The sequence below is a fragment of the Labeo rohita genome, chromosome 13 (assembly GCF_022985175.1).
Source record: "Labeo rohita strain BAU-BD-2019 chromosome 13, IGBB_LRoh.1.0, whole genome shotgun sequence".
Lineage (NCBI taxonomy): Eukaryota > Metazoa > Chordata > Actinopteri > Cypriniformes > Cyprinidae > Labeo > Labeo rohita.
The window spans coordinates 7,138,615-7,165,038 of record NC_066881.1 but is presented as its reverse complement, the minus strand read 5'-3'; the positions used below and the strand labels follow the sequence as shown (position 1 = coordinate 7,165,038).

The window sequence follows — 26,424 nt, the reverse complement described above, 5'->3', positions numbered from 1 at the left end:
TGATTTGCTACTCAAGAAAACATTTCTTATTATTACAATAATTTGATTATTATCAACATAGAAAAAACACACACACACACACACACACACACACACACACACACATATATATATATATATATATATATATATATAATTAATTTCACACATCCTTGCTGATTACAAAAGTAATCATTTGTATAAAAAAATCTTCTGACCCAAAATTGTCCAACAATACTGTATGAAACAAAGATAAAAAAGCAAGGAAAGCAAAACATAGAAAATCAGTCAGGAAGGATGATATGACATTGATTTTATGGCAAGTGTTTTTAGTAAAGACTAAGTCTGCATGCTTATAATAAATAATATCACTATTTTGAGGTTTATTTTGGCTATTAGCTTGCAGTTTTGATGACTATTACTGTAAAATGTGGAAAACAGTCATAATAAAGAATGAGCAGCGTAGCTGTCCAAGCTGTGTTCTGTGTTGAGTCAGAGGTTGGCTTTCTTTCTGATGGTTTTGTCTGGCAATTGCTGTTCACAGCTTGGATTTCTATTTTGTTTAGAGACTTGGTTTCGTTTTGCCTGTTTTCATTGCTCACTGCCTGAGAATTGTTGTTGCTTTCTTTATTTTTCTTTTCAGTTGGTAAAATTATTTCTAGGCCCAGCCCTGTATATTTTTAAAGGCAGAAATTCAAACACCCCCTGCAATCCTCATATCCTGAGTCTATCACATGACCAGCTCCTTTACACAGGGCAGATCAAATATCTGAACACACACATACTGCACAAATACTACCATGTAGCTGCGGCGCGCTAGACTAAACAATAACACGTATAATACAAAATATTTATAAAAACGTATAATAAAATAACAATACTGTCAATTCCAAGTATGTATTTTAGTATTCAAAAACCTGGAAGTAACAGTGAATTCCAGACCTGAAAAAAATCTTCAGTTGTAAACCATTTCATTGTGATGAAACTGCTCTTTGTTATTGTTTGTGTTGAGTAAAACATTCATTAGTCTGTCCGTTGGTCTAATTGGAGACGTTTGTACACTAATACGTATAATTATTCCAAGTTTATTTCGTCTAAAGCCTATCATCTGACATGCAAATGGAAATCCAACCCAGCAATCTTTGTAAAACGGCATGAATTACTTGTGAATGGGAGTGAATGGAACATGAGGTCTAGTGTGACCACACCTTCGGTCAAGTCATCGCTGGGTGGAAGGTGTCACTGAAACGTACTGCTAGTGTGAAAGCGTTCTCTGGTACACACAGTACTGCCATCCATACACAGATCCCAAAGGGAAAATGAAACCGGTGGCCAGTGAATGGATGAGAACACAGTGCCACATTTTCCAGCTCTTCAATCTCTCCTGTCCTCACGTGTACAATAATTCATTCCTTTCATTCATTCATCTACTCTCATTATGCTTTTTTAAATAAGAAGGATTGTATAAATGTAAACTTCTGAGTACAACTGTCTGTGTTCAGAGCTTTAATTTTATAGAGTAAATGTGAGGACGTGAGCTAAATCAGATGCTGATGAAAATAGAGTCCAAAGCATACTTTAGTTTTACTGTGAACACTAAGCATTTGCTTACGACCGAACACAGGCACTCGACACTTAAAATCCGTGTCCAGTATTTGCTAAATTTCTCTCCACAAGTTAAGACCAATAAAACGGCCTTAAAAAAAATTTAACTGGAGTTGCATGTATTTGTTAGCCCCCCATTATTGTTGTTGCATCTACAATAGTTTGTTGTTATTCTGTCTCCTCTGTATCTTTTTTTGTGAAATGATGCCAGTGGATGGAGTAATTAATGCATTAATGGAGTGCAATAAATTTAAGCCGCATGTGCTAGTTGAGTGTACAGAATATGCACGTATGGTGCTAAACAATGCAATTCATGCCACGCACACTGTGGGCTTGAGAAGATTACTATAGAAGCTAGTTTTCACCACTGAAAAAAAAGTAATAGCAACTTTATATTTCGTAATTCAGACTTTTTTTCTTGCAATTGCGAGTTTACATTTACAGTTTCCCAGAACTGATACAAACTCGCAATTCTGAGAAATAAAGTCAGAATTGCAAGATATAAACTCACAATTCTTCCTTTTTTCCTCAGAATTGCTACTTTATAACATGCAATGAGTTGCATGAGTTATTAGACTAGAATTATGAGATATAAACTTGCAATTCTGAGAAGTCTATTCTTCCCTTAAAACTGGATTTTTATAACTCATAATTGCAATTCTGAAAAAAAAAAAATGTTAGAATTGCATGAAAAAAGTCAAAATCTAAGATATAAAGTTGCATTTGTAAGAAAAAGTCAGAATTGAGTTTTTTGCAATTTTGACTTTATCGCAACTGTGTGTAAATTTCTCAGAATTGCGAGATTATATCTCACAGCTCTGAGAAAAAAAGTCAGAATTGCGAGCTTGCATAATTCTGAGAAAAAAGTATATTATAGCTTTATAGCATGCAATTGTGAGTTCTTAGGTTAGAACTGTGAGATATAAACATAAGTTTTTTCCCCTCAAAATTTGCTTTTATAACACGTAATTGCGAGTATATCTCATAATCCTGATAAAAAAATGCCAGAATTGCATGAGAAGTCAGAATCATGAGATATAAACTTGCATGTGAGAAAAAAAAAAAAAAAGTCAGAATTGAGTTTTCTGAATTGAGTTGCAATTCTGACCTTAACACAGTTGTGAGTTTATTTCTCAGAATTGCGAGTTTGTATCATGCAATTCTGAGAAAAAAGTCAGAACTGAAATATAAACTCACAATTTTAAGAAATAAAGTCAGAACTGCAAGAAATAAACCCACAGTTCTTACTTTTTCCCCCTGAACTGCTACTTTGTAACCTGCAATTACAGTTAGAATTGTGAGATATAGACTTGCAATTCTGAGAAGTCTATTCTTCCCTTAAAACTGGATTTTTACTCAGTTCATATCTGATAATTCTGAGAGAAAAAAATGTCAGAATTGCATGAAAAAAAAGCATTTTCTTCTTGCATTTGTGAGAAAAAAATTTTGAATTAGTTTTTTGCAATTCTGACTTTATTTATCACAATTGTGAGTTCATTTCTCAGAATTGCGAGTTTATATCTCACAACTCTGAAAAAAAGGCAGAACTGAGAATTGTGAGTTTATTTTTCAGAATTGTGAGTTTATATCTTGCAACTCTAAGGAAAAAAAAAGTCAGAATTGCATGTTTGTATCACGCAATTCTGAAAAATAAAAAGTCAAAATAACCTTTTTTTATTATTATTTAGCGGTGCAAACAGGCTTCCATAGATTACACACACATGCAGAGGTTAAGTGTGTTATTTACAAGCTACTAGCAGCACCAAATAGAATAACAAAAAATACATTTAAAATGGCATGTTAGCATACTAATCTTACTATTTGTGCATTTTATATCTGTACAATGTACAATGAATGAACACTACATAAGGTGATGCATCCCACAATGCACTTGACTTGATATGCATGTCACATTCTGTATTTCAAACATTCCTTTTCTAACATAAAAAAAAAAAAAAAAATTACACAAACTTTTATCATAAAATGAAAAAATACATGCTCTTACGTGACAAAGGTGTACTTTCTAAACCATTTATGGAAGAAGAAACATTTACTGTTTCTTTTAATATTTTTTAAAAACCAGTGTTTAATAGCAAATGAACCAATAGTTCAAGCCAAACTCACTTCATTAGCTGAGTCAGCTGTCAACATGTTGGGCGACTCAAACAAACAGAGCAATGTTGTCAGCGCCACACTGTTTACACTCTTCATAACTCAACCTTAGTCTTCACATAGTAAACCAGAAAAGGAAAAAGTATTTTAACATCAAAAAACTTTAAGTTGCGTATACTTGCTGTATACGTGTGTGCGTGTGAGCGAGAGAAACGGGTGCGGGAGGCAGCCAGTGTGTTTTATACAGCGTGTTAAACGGAGAACAAAGTGAAGTCAGTTTTAATGGTCAAACATTAAAATGCCTTTCCTCAAGCAGCCCCCAAGATCACAAACTCACACACACACACACACACGTTCACACACTGATACACACACACAGCTGCTATTCAAATGGAAACGTTCAGCGCCGTGGGTCAAGGCTGGATTGAAACTGTTAACAGATCCTGGTCTGGCTGTGCTCCTACACTTCCTCCATGTAAACAGTGCGAGGATCACTGGAGGCAAAGACGCGCACACACAGCAGTGCTAGGTTACCTTTGCTGCTCTGCTGTTTTTTGGCAGCGGCGGCGGAGTCCTCCGACTGAGCCAGACGTCTGAGCACGTCTGCCAGCGCGGCCTTCATCACCGTCAGCTCATCCTCCTGCTGTTGCACCCGCAGCTCAAGAGACGACAAGCGGTCCTGCACGTCCGACGTGCTCGCTGCAGAAATACTGTCATCTGCCAGAGAAACAAAGAGATAAAGATGCCTTACTGATCATATAGCACAGATGCACAACATACAAGTTTTACCATATATAGCTTTCCTTCTATGGACAAAAACGATAACAAAATCTACATTATTTATTAAGTATATTTAATATAAAAAAAATCCTCCTATCTGGATTATTTCAGCAAACTCAGCATGATTCAAAACAGTTCTCTGTTGTGTAGATGAATACATCCATTGAGCGTCAGTGGACGCGCCATCCATATACAGCAGCACTGTAGCCGTTCTTCATTTATACAGTAAGTGACATCTGTGCCTTCCCAAACCTGAAGAGCACCAGACACCACTAATGTCAACAAACAACACAGAGAATGGGCTTGCTGCCGTTTATACACAAATCGGAAAAAGTAGGAAAGAGGCAAAAACTATGAATGAGACAGTGGGAGACGTGGACAGCACAGCTTATCAGTTACAGATGGAATCGGTGGTAAGCAAAAGCCATTTTTTCCAATAGCAAGTTCAATGTCTTGCTTGTCAGAGACTGTGAATGCATCTAAACACAGGTAGGCTGCATCTCTGCAATCATGCATCTCTGCAATCTCAGGTGTCATTAGGGAGTGGGGACGTGTTATTATCATCAATACTTCTGGGCCATTTCTCCTAAACAGAAAATACATTTAATTAAAAATGTAATATTTAAATTGTACAAAGCAAATATTTGTTATAAGTGAATTTTGTAACGTACAGAAGTACAGTAGCAATTCCATACGCCCTCAAAGCTAACAGACATGATCTAGCAGTCAAACATGACAGAACGAGAAGAGTCAGTCTTCTCGTGTAAACTAGGCTTAGTAAATAGTCGTGTTTTCCTAATGTATGTCTGGAAAAGGCGAGGAGGTGGTTTTAATATCAGTATTGATAATAATTGATATTTAAAATTAATATAGATATCATGTTAAAAATATACACATAGCAAAGAGGACACTAGGGCTGTCACTAACAGTTATATTGGTAATCGAGTAATCGGTTGATTATTCAGACGATTGATTGAGTAATCTAATAATTTTTTTTTGTAGTCATATAAATAGACCTAAGTGAACAATAGGCATTAAAATTACTTAATATATATATATATATATATATATATATATATATATATATATATATATAAGCAATGATACAATAATAATTAGTTCAAATAAAGTATCAAAAGCAAGTAATCATATGGTTTTAACAAAGCTGTTAAAATACATGTATTATAAACAATAGAGCTAATGTACATTGTAATGGCCTGATAATTGTTTTTACACTTCAGTGCATTCTAATCCTTGTTTAATATTGACTCAACAACATTCAATTCAAATGTCCACTTAATCCCTGACAGCACACATACATCTTAGAGACGTCTATTTGAGGTCTGCAAGATGTATTTTTTAGAGTTTTTGCATATCTGCAATACGTCTATTGGATGTTTCCTATCAGATGACAAATAGATGTCTATTAGATGTCTTTAAGATGTTTATGATTTATATTGTATGTAAAACTGACATCTTGCAGACATCTGTCAGATGTTCGTACCCAGCAGATGCTTTCCAGATCAAGAGATCTTTAACAGACATCTTGCAGACGAAAGTTATTTACCTTACAAATCTGATTAAATTGTGCATATTCCTCTCCCAGATGAACGTTATAATAAACCCAAACCCAGCAATATGCAGAAATGGAGTTTGAGACGCTCCACACATGTAAATGATAAAGCCAGACAAGAGAGAACAGGACACTTTTGGTATTAAAGTCTCAGCTTTCAAATCAAATTTTGTAATTTTTAAGAAATTCAAACAATAAATAGCATTTTGTGACTCTTTAATGTCGTCACAGATTTCTGTAGCACCTCATTTCAAGGGGTATGTAAACCAATCATCTCTTCCTTTTTACTAAAACACATCTAGTTAAAGATGCTAGTATACGCTCCTGTCTGGTTTGTTTGTTGGACGTAATGGCAGATTCTGTGTTATAACTGGTCAGATCGTCTGCCAATCAAACTTTCGGCGGTCAACTGACTACTGCAAACCTTAATCAATCACATTGCGTAGTTTAAATACTGTCCTCCTATACATTTTGCATCTGAAAGGGACACTTGCAAATGCAAATGCAATCAAGTCAGCTGCAAAAATGACTGTCGATGCCTTTTTAGTGTTTATTTTCATTGAGCCACTTTAGTAAATCCTGACAGTAGTTTTTAATGCCAAACAAGGATTTGCGCTGGCACAAACTGTTAGTAAATCTGGCGCCTAGCATATGGACAAAAAAACTGAGACACTTCTCAAAGCACCTTCTTTTGTGTTTCACAAAAGAAATAAAGTTATTTGGAAAGACAGAAGGGGAGGTTTTCATTTTTGAGTGAACTTTTACTGTAAGTCCTTTTATTTGCCGCAGACGGTTAGCAGTATTACTGGTGCTGCAGTACATTAAGGGACATTAGTGTTGGGTTCTGGATAGGGGGTATTGGATGGTGCTGCAGTGCTGCCAGGCGTTACTGTGGTTGGGATTTTGATTGCTGGACTGCTTCCCTGATCGAAGGGGCCCTGCGTTTTGAGCTGCGGTTAGCTAGCTTAAGGGGCATAAAATAGCATATAACAACTCAAACTCTCACACACCAACACATCGCAGATCCAAGCTTGAAACCAAACCATAGGACACTTTTACACCACTTATAAATTACTGGAAGTACTCACACTCTCACCCACACAGAATTTGGACAAACAAAACACATAGGCGTAAATACAAGAAGCTTATTACCACACCGCACATTCAGCTCTTGAAAAAAATCTGCAAATTCCCCACATAGCGCTAATGATAACGCTGCCTGAAGTCTTAAGGTCACTGTGTGGAGACGGGGAGGAGGTTCAGGAATGCCCTGGCACACACTCACACAGACTGGCCCACAACCTCCTAACAGGAAGTCAGTGGGTAAATACCCAAACAAAACACGTCAAACAAGCCAACAAAGGGACCTTCTGTGCACCCTAACCTAGAGTCCATTATTAGACATGAAGCCAAGTACATTAGCTAGATACTACGCCAACAGCTGAGCTAACCCACTTTACGGTTAGCTGTTAGCATAGAGATCAATCGGTCCAATCTGGCAGCTGCAGCCATGGAGAGTAAAGCCGCAATCAACGTCCTGAAGCCATCCAAGCCATAGGCTGTCGTGAGTCAGAGTGCAAAACTACTGATCGATACTTAGTCTGTCAGAGTTGCATATTCCTCTGTGAATCACAAATGCTACCATTAAAAATGAATTTGCTTCATAGTTGTGCTGCTTGCTTTCTTTATTTTCTTTTTAAAGTCTTGACATCTAAAGACCAAATTATGGCAGCATTTCAAAGAATAATCAGGGAATATTTGATGCTGTGAAAAGCAGGAAGTAAATCTGAATTTGATGTAAAAATTATGTGCTTGTATATTTTCAATTGATCACAGCAGCAGTAATTCATTAAAAGATAGATGCCATTTGGGATCAGCAATACTTTTGTGTTTATGTTTGTAACAGTACCTGCACTTGCATTTTATTAGTGATGCTAAAGTGAAGAATTTAGCGTGTGCAAATAAACAATGTAATTAGCAAGCAGAATTATTAATGAATTCCTCTCTCTAGCTCTACACCAGGTCACAAAGCCATAAACTGTAACCACAAAGACTTTCAAAGGCTTTCTAAACTGCCATACTTAGAAGAAATAAATGTGGAAGAAATGTGGCACTAATGTGGGGTTGCTCTCTCACAAGACTAGCAATGCAAATCTCATGCTACAAAGTGAGAATGAACCATCCTATGGGTGGTTCAGACTACATTGTTTTTTTTGTCAGTTACGACAGTTGCTGCGTCAGATTCTGCGATTTTTGCTCCAGAAATTTTGTTGCATCAGATTACACGTTGCTACCCGACCATTCACTGTTTGCTGTCTTTAACGACATGTTATGCTGTCATCAACAGGACAGGAACAGACAGAAGGTGCCATGAGCATAAGCAAACAATGGCTAGCAAACAGCGTGTTTTGTTGTCGTGCTGTAAGAACAGCCCAAAAATTAAAGAAAACCTGAAAGTGGATACAAATCTGGATTGCATGAAGAAGACAGTGTGGACTGTCAAAGAGAACTGAGGTAAAATATTTTTTATTTAACCTTTTTTTCACTCTGTCATGGTCATCCCTGAAAGAAAACATCATAAATGCAGGAGTATTTTTCCCATAGCTCCCCAAACATTTCCTCCATTGTAAAATTCCACCTAGCAGAACTGATACCATTGTTTCTCTTTGTGTTTTGGCGTGTTTGAAAGCATGTATGAAGATGTTTCTGTGCTCCAATTGGCCAGTGTCACAGATATGACGGAACTCATCGTGGACTACCGAAAAAAAAATTAAACATGTCCTTTTCTGGTGACGTTGTGAAATGTCGTAGACTTGGCATCATTTGTCATCCACTATCACACTACACAATGAAATTATTACATTTTGCGTGCCAACGCCCTTTGTCGTTTTACGAATCCCCCGACACCCAACATCATGCAGACTGTGCCAAAATCGGGCTAACATCACGTAATCTGAACCAAGATTTAAGCAAGTACGTCTTTCACACAAAAGGTTTGCATTTCCCAAGAAACAAACCCAAAATCTTTATTAGGGGTTCAAGTGTGCAATTGTTAGAATGGCCAAGGATCAGCTATCTCCAAGTAAAACTGATCGTGCAGATGAAACCGTAAGTCATAACGACTTGAAACTTGGTAGTACTGGAATGGTAGTACTCACTACGCTACAAAAAGTCACCAAGACTCGCCCCAACAATGGTCAAAACTAAGAAATTGCTCATAACTCCTAAACTGTCAGTCACGGAATCAAGTGTCAAGTGTCGTTGGAATCCTTAGCTCCCGCCGGACAAAACACACACCTCAGATTCGATTGTGAGCCTGGCAAAATTTTCGGGTATTTTGGATATTTTTCAGCTGATCGGAACTAAACCAGTGCTGGAAGATTCTCTGGAAAGTGAATATTAATAATTACCAAAAAAAAAAAAAGTTGAACTTTGGGACACCAAAACATTTGAAAGGGACAGGGCCATTTTTTAGTAAAATGCCTATAACTCCTGAACGGAATGAGATAGCTTTGCCAAACTCACAACACTTATGTATGAGCTCAGTTTAAGGTCACAGGACAAAAATCACAGAGCTTGGCCACTTGGTGGCGCTATAAGAGGGAAAAAACATAAAATGGCTATACCAACACAACCCTTTGTCCAAAATATCTACCATCTATAAGGATGTTTGTGTATCTCAAAAAACGTGGCTACCATTGACTGATGAAGTTTGAGCACCTATTAGACAAGGTTAACAGAGGCCAATCAGAATGAAATTCGGTTGGCCTGTCTGACTCAACGGCCACAAAGGTCTGTGAGAAATAGGTGCATTTCGCATTTTTAAAGGGTGTAAACAATTGTACATTGTGCGTTTTTTCGCACATACACTCTCCTCATTCCGGACTACTTTGCTTTTAGAACCACTGCTGTCAAATCCTTTGTTAAATCATTCAGAAGATGTAAAAACCTACTTTTGCAAACTAATCAGGTTTTTTGCTGAATCTGGAAAAAAACAAAAAAAAAAACACTGCAGTACAATTCACTGGACTCTCTGTGTCAATACTTATAAAAAAAAGTTTAAATTTACCCTTTGGGAAGCTATAAGTGTCATTTAGAAAAGGGGCCTTTCCAAATTTACCCCAAATCCTATAAAGCCTAAAGGAAAACTTAAAATGTCACGAAACCTGGTGAGCACATGCGACAGGTGATTCTAAACAAGCATGCAAAGTTTTAAGGAGATCAGACCACAGCTGGCACTAAAACAGTCATAAATGTAAAAAAAAAAAAAAAAACTGTATTTCTATAGTAAATTACCTGGATTTGTCAAAAATGCTTTATTAATTGATTTGGATGGTTACAGGCTTGCTAAATAACGTTGTTTTTCATGTGCTGAAATGCCTTAAAACGCCTGAACCGCTGCTTGCGGCTATATTATATTTCATTGCTTTTGCAAGAAAATACAACATTTTTTGGGTAAAAACAACAGTTTTGAGAGAGAACGCAAACGTTTTGTCAACAATTTCCAAGTTTACATGGGTGAACAAATTTTGAAGATAGTGTAGAAAAAACACTACACTATTGACAATAGAGAATAGAGCTTTTTCCCTCCAAGAAACCACCAAACGTTTGATAATGTGATGCACATTATTCTTAAATGTTTAAAAACAGCTGTGAGCCACTGAACTAAGAAACTTAAACGTAAGTAAACATTCCCAAGTTACCACAAAAGACTCCACTGGGGCGTATATATACACCAGACACAGGTCCATTCATACCAACATCACTCAACTGTTTCATCTTTGTCAAAAATTGACCAAGAAACTAAAAGCAAACATCTCAAGGTTTAAGGAAGTAGTCAATAAAATCCAACCTCAGGAGGGCTGTGAAACAACGCAATATTTCAATCGCGTTCTCTGTCCGTGGTTTCCTCCCTGTCTGCAGGTCTTTCCTCTCAAACCGTCTTATCTCAGCAGACCACGGAAACATGGAGAGGGCAAACGTTTATAATACAATGCATTTCTTTGAGAGGAAATCACTTTGGGAGGTTGTTTGATACTGGCAGTGCATACGGAAAAACCGAGGGCAGAGGGAGCACGCTAAATAGAAAGGAAGGGTTGGAAGGTGACGGAGTATCCCAAGGTAACCTCCATCGAATATCTTAAAGGCGTGAAGTTTCTCCAGAATGGGGTACACCTAAACTTATAAACGCACCCTCTTTCACATTTATACCCATGATTCCTTGCGAGCTAAGAGGAAGGAAGGCCTACGCACATGTCGTATTTCACAATAGCTCGTCACATTCCTCAGTTTTCTCCCCCACCCGTTCAGCACGTACACCTAAATGCACACACACCTCCAAGCTAACACACACCTCCTCAGAAAGCAAGCAATTTATCTTGCGTAAAAGATGTGCGAACCTCCCAAACTCGGACCGGAGCCCAACATACGTTCACAACTCCTAAACTCGGTGCGGGACAATCCCATGGCACGTGGCCAGACTGCATGCTCGTAAGACTTGTTTTTGGCGTGCTTCATTTTGACTGGAGGTCTATGGAGGAAGTCCTCAGGATTAGATGGCAGATTTACAGCTGAGATAAAGACTCAGTGGTGCAATCAGCCGCATTCAGGCTCTAGTCGCACACAAACACAACGTTGGCTAGCATTGATTGATGTGTCTTGTTAATGTTCACCATTTGCAACACTTATTGATAACAGATAGCCCTGCTAATCTGTCGTGGTGTTTAGCTGTGAGCTTCCTGAGTACGAGATAAGCCGGAAGCATTGACTGGTCACACACGCACAACTGGGTTTGGACTTGACCCTCGTGAAGCACCAGAGACGACTCTTATGTACCTGGCAATAAAAATAATCAAGTCACACTGCCAAGGTTAGGAGATCATTAAAACACTTGGCACACTTGTAAACTGGAGTAGTGCACAAGGTTGCACATGTCTGAACTGGTTGCGTGTGTTTTTATATCTTATACGGTTTAGAGAACAAAACATTTAACTGAAGTTGTGTTATTATACGCTCACACATGCATTCCACAATAAATGTTCACTGCTTGCAAAAAGTACTATGGAATTATCAGTTTTATTAGACATGCACCATGTCTTTTTGTACATTGTAACAACCTTTTTTTGGACATCATACTATGGCATTAACGTTTTTCGTTGCACTTTAATTTAAACAAGCACTTACATTGTACTTACTCAAGAAAAGACTGAGTAAGATATGGTAACACATAAGTTAAGGTTGGGTTTAGGGGTAGATTCAGGGTTAGTACCAAGTTATTACCCAGATATAGCACTTAAGCCCCATTCACACTACAAGCAACAGGCAGCAACAAAGCGACACGATCCCATTCATTTCAATGGAGAGCTGGCGATTTCTGGCAACAAGAGCGACATCGAGCTACAGCGAACGTTGCCAACCGGATGGGGCGTGTCCAGCGATGTGACAAAGTTCAGAATCCCTCAACTTTATGCAAATGAAAAGCGACTTTCGGGAGCAACTGCCAATAGGAAAGAAGACAGTGGAGCTCATGATCATTCACATCTCAGCCGTAGATAAACATACGCTATGGAAAAAAGTATGCTTCTCATTCGTTTTTGTTTGTATGTAAAGATTTAATTTATATTTATATTATATTTAGTCTTTTGCCTCCAAAATGTTTGTATTTAGTGGCAAGAAACCTGATTTGCCGTTAAGGCAACCAATAGTGAGAACGCCCACTACCAACCTCGTCACAGCCTCTGGCGACATATGTAGCTTTACTGTAATAAGTACATATGTACATTCAGAATGGGATTGTAAAATAAACCAACTATGTTGTACTGCGCTGCTTTAAAGAATACTGTGACACACCAAAAACCATAGTAATGTAAAAAATAAAACAAAATAAATACATTGTAGTACTGTGGTACTTTTCAGGAACATTTTATGTAACAGATGGTACAAACAGTATAAAGACAGTATTACCAAACAATGATATATGTTATTGTCATGCAAGGTCGGAAATTACCAAAAGAGATTGTGGCAAAAATGCCGCCAAAATGAACAAAAATGCCCATAAATTCAAGACAAAGGGAATTAAAAGAATCAATTTGTGGAATTACATTTAGATTCGCTCACACTGCATCAGATTGCTTTTACGTGCTGTTTTGAGCAGCATTGAACCTTATAACCAATCAAACATGTTTCTGTTGAACGCTGAGGAATGCATTGGCCAATCAGAGGCGTTTAGATTAGTTAATGTTGAAAATGTGCCAATAAAGTTTAACAAATGGGTAAATTTAAGTACTTGACATTAAAGACAATATGTGGTTTGTATAATAATAAGATGATTATAAAAATTGCCCTTACGAATATAAAAAAAATGCATCTGGAAATCAATTCCAGGGAGCAAATATTGCCCCTTAATGGGAAAGTTATTTTCTGACCCTCCTGACCATTTTTTGTCTTTTGGTGCTTTATCTTGGTTATACTTTTTATGTACCATTGTATTTAAAGTAACTCTGAATATATACTGAATATATAACAGTTATAATACAATGGTACAACTTTTACAAAAAAAAAAAGAACTCTGAAAATACTGTTTTATCATTTAAAATGATACCATCATGGTAATTGCTCAACATGTGACTGTGAAAGGCGGGAAAGCCACAAAAGGGAAGCTGTGCAAGGCTTCTGTGATACTGTTTTGAGTCATTTGAGGGGTGAGCTCATACAGGAAGTGACCTCAAAGATGTGAGAGATGAGTGAAAATACTGAAATAAATTGGCACTTCGCTTGCAAGCAGTGATGCACCTCCGCTGAGTGAAATCTCAACTACATTTGTATGAACAAAGCGGCTAATATGCAAAGATTCAAGCTACCCAATGATATTCATAATACAAACTAGACATTTAACATTTGAGAAGAAAGATGAGTGGTGTTCGGATTTTTAAAATCCACCGGTGGATTTTCACTAACCTGAGGGGAAAAAAAAAAAAAAAAATCTATGTTTGTGGTCATGTGATGTAATGCCATCATGATACTTTTATAAGGGGAAAGTCCTACTGTAAATGTACCAGTGACAGACTGAGACACACGCACAGCTCCAGACAGTCTTTGGGGACTGAGTATCACTATTGCATGGATACAATATGAATTAAACATTATAATTCAGCATGTCCACACACAGGGGATTACACACTCATACATGTGTAACAGACATGAAAGCTCACATTTGCATAGAGAGACTCTAGGGAGGAAGATGCTTGTGCTCTGTCCTCATCTCAAGGTTATAAGCTTCCACACCAGACTGTTCAGTAGAGCGTGATTATTCACAATCTTCACCATTTTTTGCTGCCAATATAATGGTTCATATCATATGCTTTTTATTTAGCCTGAATGCTGAATCAGCTCAAACTCTCTGTTTAAATAAAGCAATTCAAAACTCAGATTCAGCAATTCATATGCATCTCAAAAACGTTTACAGTGTAGTATATTTAACTTTAAAAATATCTTATTAATATTAATATCTATTAATATCTAATATTAATATCTATTAAAATAGATATTTGGGAAAATATTGCAATTTAATACTATGTACTTCCTAATTTGTGCATGCATATGCTTCAAAAATGAAATATGAGTAGTTGAAAGTGGAAAACATGCCTTGAATATATTTAACTAACTTTCTTGAATTTAACAATATTAGTCTACTTTGCTGCAAAGATTGCTTCTCTGGCAGAATACTGCCATGCCATACATATATACAGTTGAAGTCAATAGTTTACATCTTGCAGAATCTGCAAAATGTTATTTCACCAAGATAAGAGGGATCATACAAAACGCATGTTTTTTATTTAGTGCTGACCTGAATAAGATATTTCACATAAAAGACATTTACATGTAGTCCACAAGAGAAAATAATAGTTGAATTTATAAAAATGACCCTGTTCAAAAGTTTACATACACTTCATTCATAGTGTGTTGTTACCTGAATGATCCACAGCTGTTTTTTTTTTTTTTTTTTTGTTTAGTGACAGTTGTTCGTGAGTCCCTTGTTTGTCCTGAACAGTTAAACTGCCCACTGTTCTTCAGAAAAATCCTTTAGGTCCCACAGATTATTTGGTTTTTCAGCATTTTTGTATATTTGAACCCCTTCCAGCAATGTCTGTATGATTTTGAGATGCATCGTTTCACACTGAGGACGACTGAGGGACTCATATGCAACTATTACAAAAGGTTCAAACGCTCACTGATGCTCCAGAAGGAAAAACCATGCATTAAGAGCCGAGGGTGAAAACTTTTGAACAGAATGAAGATGTGTACATTTTTTCTTATTTTGCCTAAATATCATATTTTTTCCATTTAGTACTGCCCTTCAGAGGCTACAGAAGATACTTACGTGTTTTCCAGAAAACAAAACAAGTTAAATTTACCCTGATCTTCAAATTCAAAAAGCTTTCACCCCCCGCTGCCTCTTAATGCATTGTTTCCTTCTGGCGATCAGTGAGTGTTTGAACCTTCTGTAATAGTTGCATATGAGCCCCTCAATTGTCTTCAGTGTGAAAGCATGGATCTCAAAATCATACAGTCTTTGGTTAAAAAGGGTTCAAATATATAAAAATGCTGAAAAACCAAAGAATCTGTGGAACCTGCAGGATTTTTCTGAAGAACAGCAGGCAGTTTAACTGTTCAGGATAAACAATGGACTCAAGAACAATTATCACTTTAAAAAAAAAAAATCATTCAGGTAACAACACAGTATTAAGAATCAAGCGTATGTAAACTTTTGAACGAGGCCATTATTATCAATTCAACTATTATTTTCTCTTGTGGACTATATGTAAACATCTTTTATGTGAAATATCTTACTCAGGTCTAAATAAAATAAAAAAATAACATGCATTTTGTATGATCACTCTTATTTTGGATTATGTAAACTTTTAACTTCAACTGTTTATACAAAAAGTGTTCAGAATATACTTTAAAAAGATCACCTTTTGTGATTTTGTGAAGAAAGTCACCCCACAGAATGATTCATTTTGGGGTGAACTACCTCTTTAAGCCAAACATTTTCATCATTCTCTGCATGTTTTAGTCCACACTGTGCTGAGCTGCGGTGAGAATGATTCGGTGCAGCTTTATGAATGAGATTCCCCTGCCTTCAGCAGACTAGCAGGCATGTAACAGACATGATTAACTACACAGCACTGAAGCTTCATGTTAATGATTCACTGTAATGGCCCAAAGTTTGACACACAAGGTACACACATACTCTCCCTCACACAAAACTGCACACATGCGCATTCACACATCTGTGAAGCCTTTGTGAGATTAGATAATGATAAGTGACAGAGACGTGCATTTTTTTCACCTTTTCTCCTTCTGAGATTATGGACAGACTGAGCTGCATTGATGCTCAAAAGATAAAACTGACTCTGGTTAAGCCAATCCACAGCATACAGCACAGAATATCTGCAGATTAACTACTGGCTGCATACTACCATATACATATACTAACAAAGCATACTTGCAATTATGCAATACCAGTTCTGCATAATACTGTATCAGTTTAGTATTTATAAATAATAGTAGGGAGTATGCAGTGCACACTGTGCAGTATGCAGTACACTAGCACTCCATTCTGAACACTTGTGCCCAACAATGAAAGTCTGTGCATGGAAATTATAAAATGTGCGCCTGCATGAAGTGCTAATTATTGCGTTGCGAATTCCAGCCTCTTGCCTCGCAGCGGCTTTAAATTGTTTAGCGCGTGTGGTGACATGTTTGTTTAAAGACATTAGGTTGCACAGCCGGGCCAACTATGGAGAGTGGAGCGGCAGCCCGCTCGCTGATGGATGAGAAGGATTATCACAGAGATGCACAGAGAATGCCACATCCGCTCTATAAAACCATATATTGATTTAGCCTGTTACATAACAGGTATACATCACTTTATTTGCTTATTAACCGGTTAATACTAATAGCACTCCTACACGGGCCTTTAGATACACTGACTTCTAGATACCACTATCAGCATTGTATTAGCAAATAATTAGGGAGAATCACGTCACAATCATGGTATCAGATGGTAATACCATATTTATAATAGTCATGGTACTCCAAAGTCCTTCGGAGAAAGCTACAGAATAACATCTAATTAATGGAGTGCCTAAAAATACATTGCACTGTGCCCAAAAACCCAACACCTTGTTAGCTTTTTGGTGATACTGTGCATCGAAATGTAATTTTCCCCTGGTATATGTATATTTTAAACAGTTTTATATCTGTGCAGGCATCCAAGCAAACATAAGCAGAACAGCTATTAGTTTCTATTCAAGGTTTAGATATCTATTGCACAATTTCAAACTAACCTCTGACCACTAGATAAACTTAAACAGACTAACACATCCCACACAAACACACACACACAGCAGTTGTCCATCTGTGAAAGTTGTCTGAGAGATTCTCTCAGCTGGAATCTCGCCTAACGTACATCAACTCCAGCGCCAAAGACAAGCAGACGGTCATTACAGAACCTGCATGTCTGGATGTGTGTGTTTGCACTTGTACAGCTATCTTTGTGAGGGTCGGTTTGAGTTTTAGATCATCGGAGTGAGGACAATTTTGTAAAGTGAGGACATTTTGGCCGGTCCTCACTTCCTGAGACCCCTTTAAAGGCCTGTTTGAGGGTCAAGACTTGGTTTTAGGGATCAGGTTGTAATTGGGTAAAAATTTGGGTGAGGCACTTACTTCTGATGGGTAGGTTTAGAGTAAGGAGCTAGAAATTGCATTGTGTCAATGTATGTCCTCACAAAGATAGCTATACAGAGCTGTGTGTGTGTGTGTGTGTGTGTGTAGCTACCTAAACTTATTTTGGGGACAAATTTGTCCCCATTTGCTCAGAAGTGAGCTGAATCTGACAAAACCTAATTTTAGGGAATGTCCTCATTTGTAAAAACAGTAGAAAAACAATGTAAATAAAGCTTGTTTGTTTGTTTAATCATGAAATAATCAATTTAATCAATGTATAATTATACAGTTGCATAACCAGTCTATTCTCTGCTATTTGTGTTGAATTTAAAACTTTATTGCTATTTAAAACTATGACTTTTCATTTGAAGTATTAAAATATTCAGCAATCACTCAGCTATTGTAAGTCACCACAATATGCATCTGATGATTTGTACATTTGTTATTTTTCAATTATTTTAATAATTTGCCACTAAATTAAAAAAAAGCCACTAAATCAAAAAAAAAAAAAAAAATGGTAATTGCGACTTTCTCACAATTATGATTTTTTTACCTCAAAATTGTGATATATAAACTTGAAATTATTATGAAGTTATAAAGTCAGAATTGTGACACTTTATCTGTACCAAAGTACAGTAATACCAGTAACATATTGAAATACTTTTTTTTGATATTTGGATCTATTCAAAGAATCCTGAAAAAAGTACTCAAATGTTTAAAGTTAATAATAATAATAATAAATATTTCTTAAAGGGCAAATCAGCATATTAGAATGATTTCTAAAGGATCATGTGACACTGAAGACTGGAGTAATCATGCTGAAAATTCAGCTTTGATCACAGGAATAAATTACATTTTCAAATATATTTAAATAACAAGCAGTTATTTTAAATAGTAAAAATGTTTCACAATATTACTGCTTTTGCTGTATTTTGGATCAAATAAATGCAGGCTTGGTGAGCAGAAGAGAATTATTTAAAAAAATTAAAAATCCTACCATTTAAAAAACTTTTGACTATGGGTCCAACTGTGCTGTACTGTATGTTTGTCAACATGCTTATGAAAGATGTGATAAGAGATAGTGATATAGCGATAGAGAGAAAAAGATTAACTTTTGTAGAGATTAAATTGTTTTGCGACTGTCACACAACATTGTTTCGTTTTCCTTTTTTTCATTGCCTTAAAAAAGCTGAAGTGTCTTTTCTGCAGCACTAACCGAATTGCAAGATAAATGTCTTCAAACAGGTTTCCGTCATCTGCCATTGGTCAGACAAACAGATAGCCCCGCCCCGAACTTACGCCATTGGTCGTGACTTTGTTGCCGCGCTGGGCTGGGCTGGTCTGGATGTTTAAACAAACAGAGCAATGTTTTGAAAGCGCCACAGAGACTCTGTGTTTACACTTAGAGGAAATCAACCTGTAATGGTTTACTTACTGTTGTCTCTGCACACAAACCCAGATGGGAGAAAGTGTTTTACCATTTTTAAAAAAATTACACACTTCAGCCTTCATTAAAGATGAGAAAAGAAAAAAACAAAGAAGGCAAAGTGAGACAAAAAAGGAACTAAACAGAAAAGCTGGAGTACCACTGCAAAGAGATAAACACACTCCGAACACCAGCTGAACACATACTACAGGTAGATTCACAAATGGTGTGTGTAAACAAACATACACACTCACACACACACTAGTTAATCGTTCACTTTTTTATTGTTTCTTTAACCAGCATTTATTACAATGAAAGGAAGAACCACCCTGACCAGAGGCAGATTCTGCCCACATTAAGCCACTGAACCCGAGTATTTCTGTTTCACATCCTCAGCAGTAATACACTAAAACCCTAACCCCCCCCCACACACACACACACACACTTTAACAAAGAGATTTGCTTATGCTCCCCCAAGCCAGTTCACCATGAATGAGACACCACAAACAGAGTGTACAGACGTGGCATCCCAATAAAAAAACCACAAGACAGATACAAGCATCTACACAGTACACACACACACGCTAGACAAAAACATCAACTTAGAAAAAGACAGCTTGTCAAGATAATCCTTGAATGTTTACTCGAGAAAGCCGTATCTAGAAGTTTAAAAATGTATTAATAGCCTTGAGGACTGAAGGTTATATAGGCTGTATAGACAGAAGAGAAAAAGACAGATAGAAAAAGACAGACACAGCTTTTCTGCATGGATGAATCTGATTATTTGAGGTATAACTATACCTCATGTATTTAAATAGTTTCATAAAGAGTTTCATTAAGAAATTCCTATAAGCATATACTGTACAGTAGGGCTTGGAGATTTTTCAGATTTTATCTATTAATTTGAATTTAATGTTTTGCCACGACTTTATTTTTTAGAAATTGAGGAATCATGATTTTGAATAGAAATAAAATAGAACATTAGAATTAGACACTTTGACAATATGCCAATGATAACAGCAAAGAGAAAAAGAATGATTCAACCGCATGTCGGCGCATGTGATTAACCGTTCACGTGTAACATGCTCATATCGCTAGGTGCCATTCAGTGTTGCCAAGTCCACAGTTTTCCACGAAATTGGGCTACTTTAAGCGACCCCAAAAATGTGATATTTATCCTCTGGAATGTGAATTTTACCAGAGGAACCCCGCCAAAAAATATGCATTTTACGCGGCCAAACGCGATCTTTAATTGGGGACCCCCCTCGAAACGCGATTGGGCTAGTTTTGAGTACCAGTTGCGTAGGTTTTGTTGTGTTAACCTGGCAACCCTTGTGTCATTCCCACAGAATGTGCTTTTGTGTTGACAAAGATGCAACACGGGCAGTGGAATAGGAAAAACATGCAAGAAGATGGGAGTGAACTTGAGCTCTTTCAACTTGAGCGGCGCATTTTTAGAATGTCGTTTCAAGCATGAGACGCTGCAAGAAGCGCACGTGCAACAGTCAAATGCGTCCATGTGTACATAGAAAAAACAATGGAAAAGCAGTGCAATCGAATAAAAAGAAACCTATGAAGAACTAATACTATATGTCTGATATTTCATGTTTTTATCATGATGATAGGCTGAAAGCTGCTGTTCATTGTTTTTACAAAACATTTATAGTTAATAATAGTCTACTGGTGTTATGCCTTCAGTTATTCTGAATTTGAATAACCTTTTTTTTTAGATTGTTTTTAAAGCATTTTCTTCGTATTATTTCTTAACATACAGATGTAGTTTATGCATCTTTTCTGCAAAGATATTTAACAAATGATTTGTTTAACATTTACATGTTGACAAATTCATGTGTGGTGCAATTGGAATAGAATTGTCTTTAACTAGAAGATTAATAAAGAAAAAGTTACTTGAATTATGTTGCAGTTACATTTTCAAGTTGACTAGTTAAAAATCGTATAAAAAAAAAATCATTCAAACATTCTGGGGAAAATAAATAAATAAATAATAATTTATATATATATATATATATATATATATATATATATGTATGTAAGTACAATATAAAAACATGTATGTACACAGTAAATGCATTGAATAAAATGATTAATTTAAACGTACATAGTAATACATAGTAAGGCCACTTAATATAAAGCGAGACCCTTTTTTAAAATTGTAATATATTTAAATTTATACATGTGATGCAAAGCAGAAATCAGTGTCACATGATCATTCAGAAAACATTCTAATATGCTGATTTGCTGCTCAAGAAATAGTTCTGTTTAGTCTGTGCCAAGTTTGTTGCACTTAGATTAAACACAGTGAGAAATTTTCTAAGTCTAAGGTATTTTTGCAGTGTTGAATCCTCTGCTGTGGGAAAACTGTACATTCAGTTGGTTATGAGAGATTCGACACACTACATCAGAACAGACTACAGGTCTTTGTTGAGTCTGCTGGATGTAGCTTGAAGGATCTAGAAACATTTTCAATGGATGTTGAACATTCAAAGCAAAATGGTTTTTGGGGGGCGATATTTGATCAATTCCAAGAAAACCACAAGTTGAATCAGTCAGAAAAGAAAAACTATGCCAACTTTGTCAAGCCAACCTGAATATCAAATTATGGTTTATTCAAAGTACAACTAACCACACGACAACTTCGCACCGGTGTGGTGACCAACATTCAACACAGCATTCAGATAAACTGCTTTGCTCACTAAACACACAGACACACAACAGACGTGCATCAATGTAGTGAGGTTAGAGCGTTAAACACACTTCCTCTCTGTGTGGTGTGTAGAGGGGAACCTCTAAATGACAAAAAGGAAGACTCAAGCTATTACACTGCGCACGCACACACACGCAGACACGCATGCATCTCAATACAACCCCTTCATAAATTCACTCACAAGCACAGCCCTCCCCACAATCCCACAGCGCTGCATTACCGGTGCAGTGGTGGTTCAGCGTGGCTGTAGAGTTGCACACTGGAGCTAAACCTGCCGTGCTGTCTTCCATTCTCCACTCGCGCGTACGTCTGCAATCTTCTCCGCTGTGTGTCCGCTTCTACTCTTCTCCTCCTTTCGTGTCTGCTCGTCTGTCTCCCTGCAGTCTTTCTTTGCCCGTGTGTCTCTCTTTCTCGGTCTCACACACGCATTCTTTCTTTCCCGGACGGTGCTGCACACATACGCCTGCTCACACAAAAGCCAGGGCGAGCGAGTGAGCGCGAGGGTGAGAGAGAACAAGGGAAACTAGAGGAGGAGGAGATAAAGGGATAAAAAAAGAAAATCTTGGTTGGCTAAGGGAGTGGCTAAAGCTTGCACGTCTTTAACCTCTGCCGTTCCGACGGAGCCACACACATTGTATGTTGTTTTACTGTGTGCTGGGACTGGGGGAAGGGAGCGCCAGGAGAGGGGAGAAGACCACGTGGAGGTGTCAAAGCTTTAAGAAATCAGCCATGCACACTACAGCAAATTACAACAGCTCTGCAGCTGCACTGGCTGCTGGAAGCGCACATGCTGAAATGTCATCACATCACATGATTTCAAGATGCAAAACAAAACTGTAAATTGCAATTCCATATAATTGCTAAGGCTATTCCAGTTGACACAGACTGTGAACAACTCAAGCGTCCTTGAGACGCTTCCAAAGCCAGCTTTGCTCACTGGAACTTTGTGTCTTGTGACTAATTACTTTAGAGCTGAATAAAAAAAATAACATCATGACAATTCACTAGCAACTATACTCAGCTTCCTTGCAAAAAATAGGTGTTTTACTAAATTGACTGTACACTTGTAGTCTATTCAATACTTATATATATATATATATATATAAATAAAACACTAGTTTTATGAAATAAAAGGTCACTTAAGGGTACATACAGGAGTATTTCACATCCAGAACTAAAAATTACAGATAATGTACTCACCTTGTCTTTCTTTCTTCAGTCATGAAGAAATTATGTTTTTTGAGGAAAATATTTCAGGCATTATTTCTATTATTTTCCATCGTGGACTTCTATGGTGTCCGTGAGTTTGAACTTCCAAAATGCAGCTTCAAAGGGCTCTAAATGATCCCAGCCGTGGAAGAAGGGTCTTATCTAGCGAAACAATGTTATTAAAAAATAAATAAATAAATAAAATAATGTATGTATGTATGTATGTATATATATATATATATATATATATATATATATATACACGTTAGGGATGTCACAATACTCAATATAATATCGATCCGTTCGGTATGACATCCACGGTTCAATACGCGCTTGTGAATTGCGGTTTTTCGGTTTTGCATTTAAATAATTAGTTTCATTTCTCTCGAAATTTGCTGTGTGTGCCCATGATTTCACGTGCTGAGATGAGAAAACAGGCAACACACGCACAGCACCTTCCATTCTAATGAAATGCAGTGATAAGCCTTTCTAAACCTGTTGTCCAACAAAAGAGAACATTATAACTTATTTTTACTTCACAGCATCAGTCAAGTGTTTGAAATAACTTCTTTTTGTGATCTGATGTGGCTTCTTATCATAGAATGAGGCAGACAATAAATTCTACACTGTACGTCGATTATGGCTTACAAATATCATTATGAAAATCATTATGAAAATACCCGAGATGGCTATATATATATATATACACACACACAGTCATGTGAAAAAGTTAGGACACCATATTGAATTTCATGGTTTTCTGTATCAGGACATAATAAATTCTCTGGTCTTTGGCAGGTCTTAAAATTTGGAAAATAAATCCTCAGATAAACATCATCACATGACATATCATAAAGTGTCATTCTTTATTTAGGAAAATACAGCCAAGAGGGAAAGGGCATGTGTGACAAAGTTAGGACATCCTATGAGTCAACTGCCTGTAGATCCACTTTTTGCAGCAATAACTTGAAGCATTCATTTTCTGTGTGGAGGAATTTGGACCACTCTTCTGGAGAAATTTTTAACGTTGCTCCAGTTTATTGAGGTTTGTGGGCATTTGCTTATGCACAGCTCTCACCACAGCATTTGAGTCAGGATGAGCTCTGGACTTTGACTGGGCTTTTGCAACACCTTGATTATTTTCTTTTCAGCCATTCTGTTGTAGATTTCCTGGTGTGCTTGGGATCATTGTCCTGTTGCATGACCCAATTTTGGCCCAACTTTAGATGTCAGACAGATGCCTTCGCATTTGACTCTAGAATACTCTGATATACAGAGGAGTTCATGGCCAACTCAATGACTGTGAGGTGCCCAGGTCCTTCCTCCAGCATGCTTGTCTTTTGGTATGAGGTGTTTGTCCTGATATTCTCTTTAGGTTTTCACCAAACTTGGCGCTGTGCATTATGGTCAAACATCTCTGCTTCGGTCTTGTCTGTTCAAAGAACATTATTCTAGAAGACTTGTGTTTTGTTCAGATGCAACTTTGCAGACCTAAATTGTGCTGCAATGTTTCTTTCTTCTTTTTTTTTTTTTTTTTTAGATAGAACAGGTTTTTGTTCTGCCAAGCCTTCCAAACATGCCATTTTTGTCCCATATTTTTCTAATAGTATTGTCATGAAATGTATCATTTAAAACTGAACTGTTAACTGAGGCCTGTAGAGTCTTGGGTTCTTGGGTTGTCTGCCATTTCTCTCAGCTTTACACGGTCTGATCTTGGGGTGAATTTTCTGGGACGTCCACTTCAGGAAGGAGAGGTGTCTGTTTTAAATGTCTTCCACTTGTGAATAAACTTCAAATTGTTTGGAAATGGCCGTATTACTCTTCTCAGATTGATGGCAGCAACAAATGCTTCTCTAAGATGATTGCTGATGTCTTACCTCCTTGGCATTGTGTTAACACACACCTGAAGGCTCCAGACCAGCAAACTGGTGAAGCTTATGCTTTTATAGAGGTGCTCAGACTTACTGATAATCAGTTAATCAAAGGTATTTGATTAGCAGTGCTTGACTGTTATTTACCCTCTTAATTCCAATGTAAGGGTGTCCTAACTTTGTCACACGTGGCTTTTCCATTTTGGCTTTATTTTTGTTCAGTAAATAATGACACGGTGCAATTTGTCATGTGCTGATGTTCATGCTGAGGCTTAATTTTCGAAATTTTAAGACCAGCCAGGGACCAGTTTTTTTAATGATGTCCTGATACGGAAAACCATGGAATTCAATAGGGTGTCCTAACTTTGTCACATGACTGTATATATATATATATATATATATATATATATATATATATATATATATATATATATATATATATATATATATATATATATACACACACTACCGTTCAAAAGTTTGGGGTCAGTACATTTTTATTGTTTCTTTCTTTTTTTTTTTTTTTTTTTAAGAAATTAATAGTTTTATTCACCAAGGATGTATTAAGTTAATAATTAAAAGTTTATTAAAAGTTCATAATAAATAATTTACATTGTTATAAAATATTTATATTTTGAATAAACACTGTACTTTTTAAACTTGTTATTCATGAAAGAATCCTGAAAAAAAAAAAAAAAAAGGTTCATCACAGGTTCCAAAAAATATTTGGCAGCACAACTGTTGATATTATCCAACACTGATCATTCTAATAATAAATCCGCATATTAGAATGATTTCTGAAGGATCATGTGACACTTAAGACTGGAGTAACAGCTGATAAAAATTCAGCTTTTCATCACAGGAATAAATTCTATTTTAAAGTATGTTAAAATAAAAAACATTATTTTATATTGTAAAAACATTTTGCAATATTACTGTTTTTTTTTCTATATTTTTAATCAAATAAATGCAGCCTTGATGAGCATAAGAGACTTCTTTAAAGACTATTACAAGTCTTACTGACCCCAAACTTTTGAACGGTAGTGTGTATATATATATATATATATGTATATACAAAAAAAACTGTAAAACATCAATGTAGGACGATTTTGAAGTTGGAAGAGAAAATGAGATGGGAGTATTTCGATCTACCCTAACTGTATTGACCCGGATTACACAGAGTATGCCTGCGCATCACAGAGCTAGCATTTGATGTTAAGAAGCGTGTACATTTTTTTTTTTTAAACTGCATTTTGGAAGTTCAAACTCACAGGCACCATAGAAGTCCACTATATGAAGATAATTCCTGAAATATTTTCCTCAAAAAAACATAATTTCTTTACAACTGAAGAAAGAAAGACATGAACATCTGGAAGAGAACTAATCCGGTAAAATACAGTAATCAAGAATTTTA

At 36.6% G+C, this 26,424-nt stretch overlaps 1 protein-coding gene across 5 annotated transcripts in view; it reads right to left on the bottom strand.

The window, feature by feature from the left end:
- Window positions 1-26,424, bottom strand: part of LOC127174889 (echinoderm microtubule-associated protein-like 4) — a 121,058-nt gene that overhangs the window by 51,072 nt on the left and 43,562 nt on the right. For 4 of the 5 annotated variants that reach the window (XM_051125527.1, XM_051125529.1, XM_051125528.1 and 1 more), the window contains exons 1-2: window positions 22,151-22,444; window positions 4,231-4,413 (exon numbers count right to left, since the gene is read on the bottom strand). In XM_051125527.1, the coding sequence (XP_050981484.1) occupies window positions 4,231-4,413; window positions 22,151-22,220 (253 nt within the window). In that variant the 5' untranslated portion in view covers window positions 22,221-22,444. Of the gene's footprint in view, window positions 1-4,230; window positions 4,414-22,150; window positions 22,445-26,424 lie in introns of those variants that run through there. The other variant, XM_051125530.1, reaches the window with a different exon arrangement.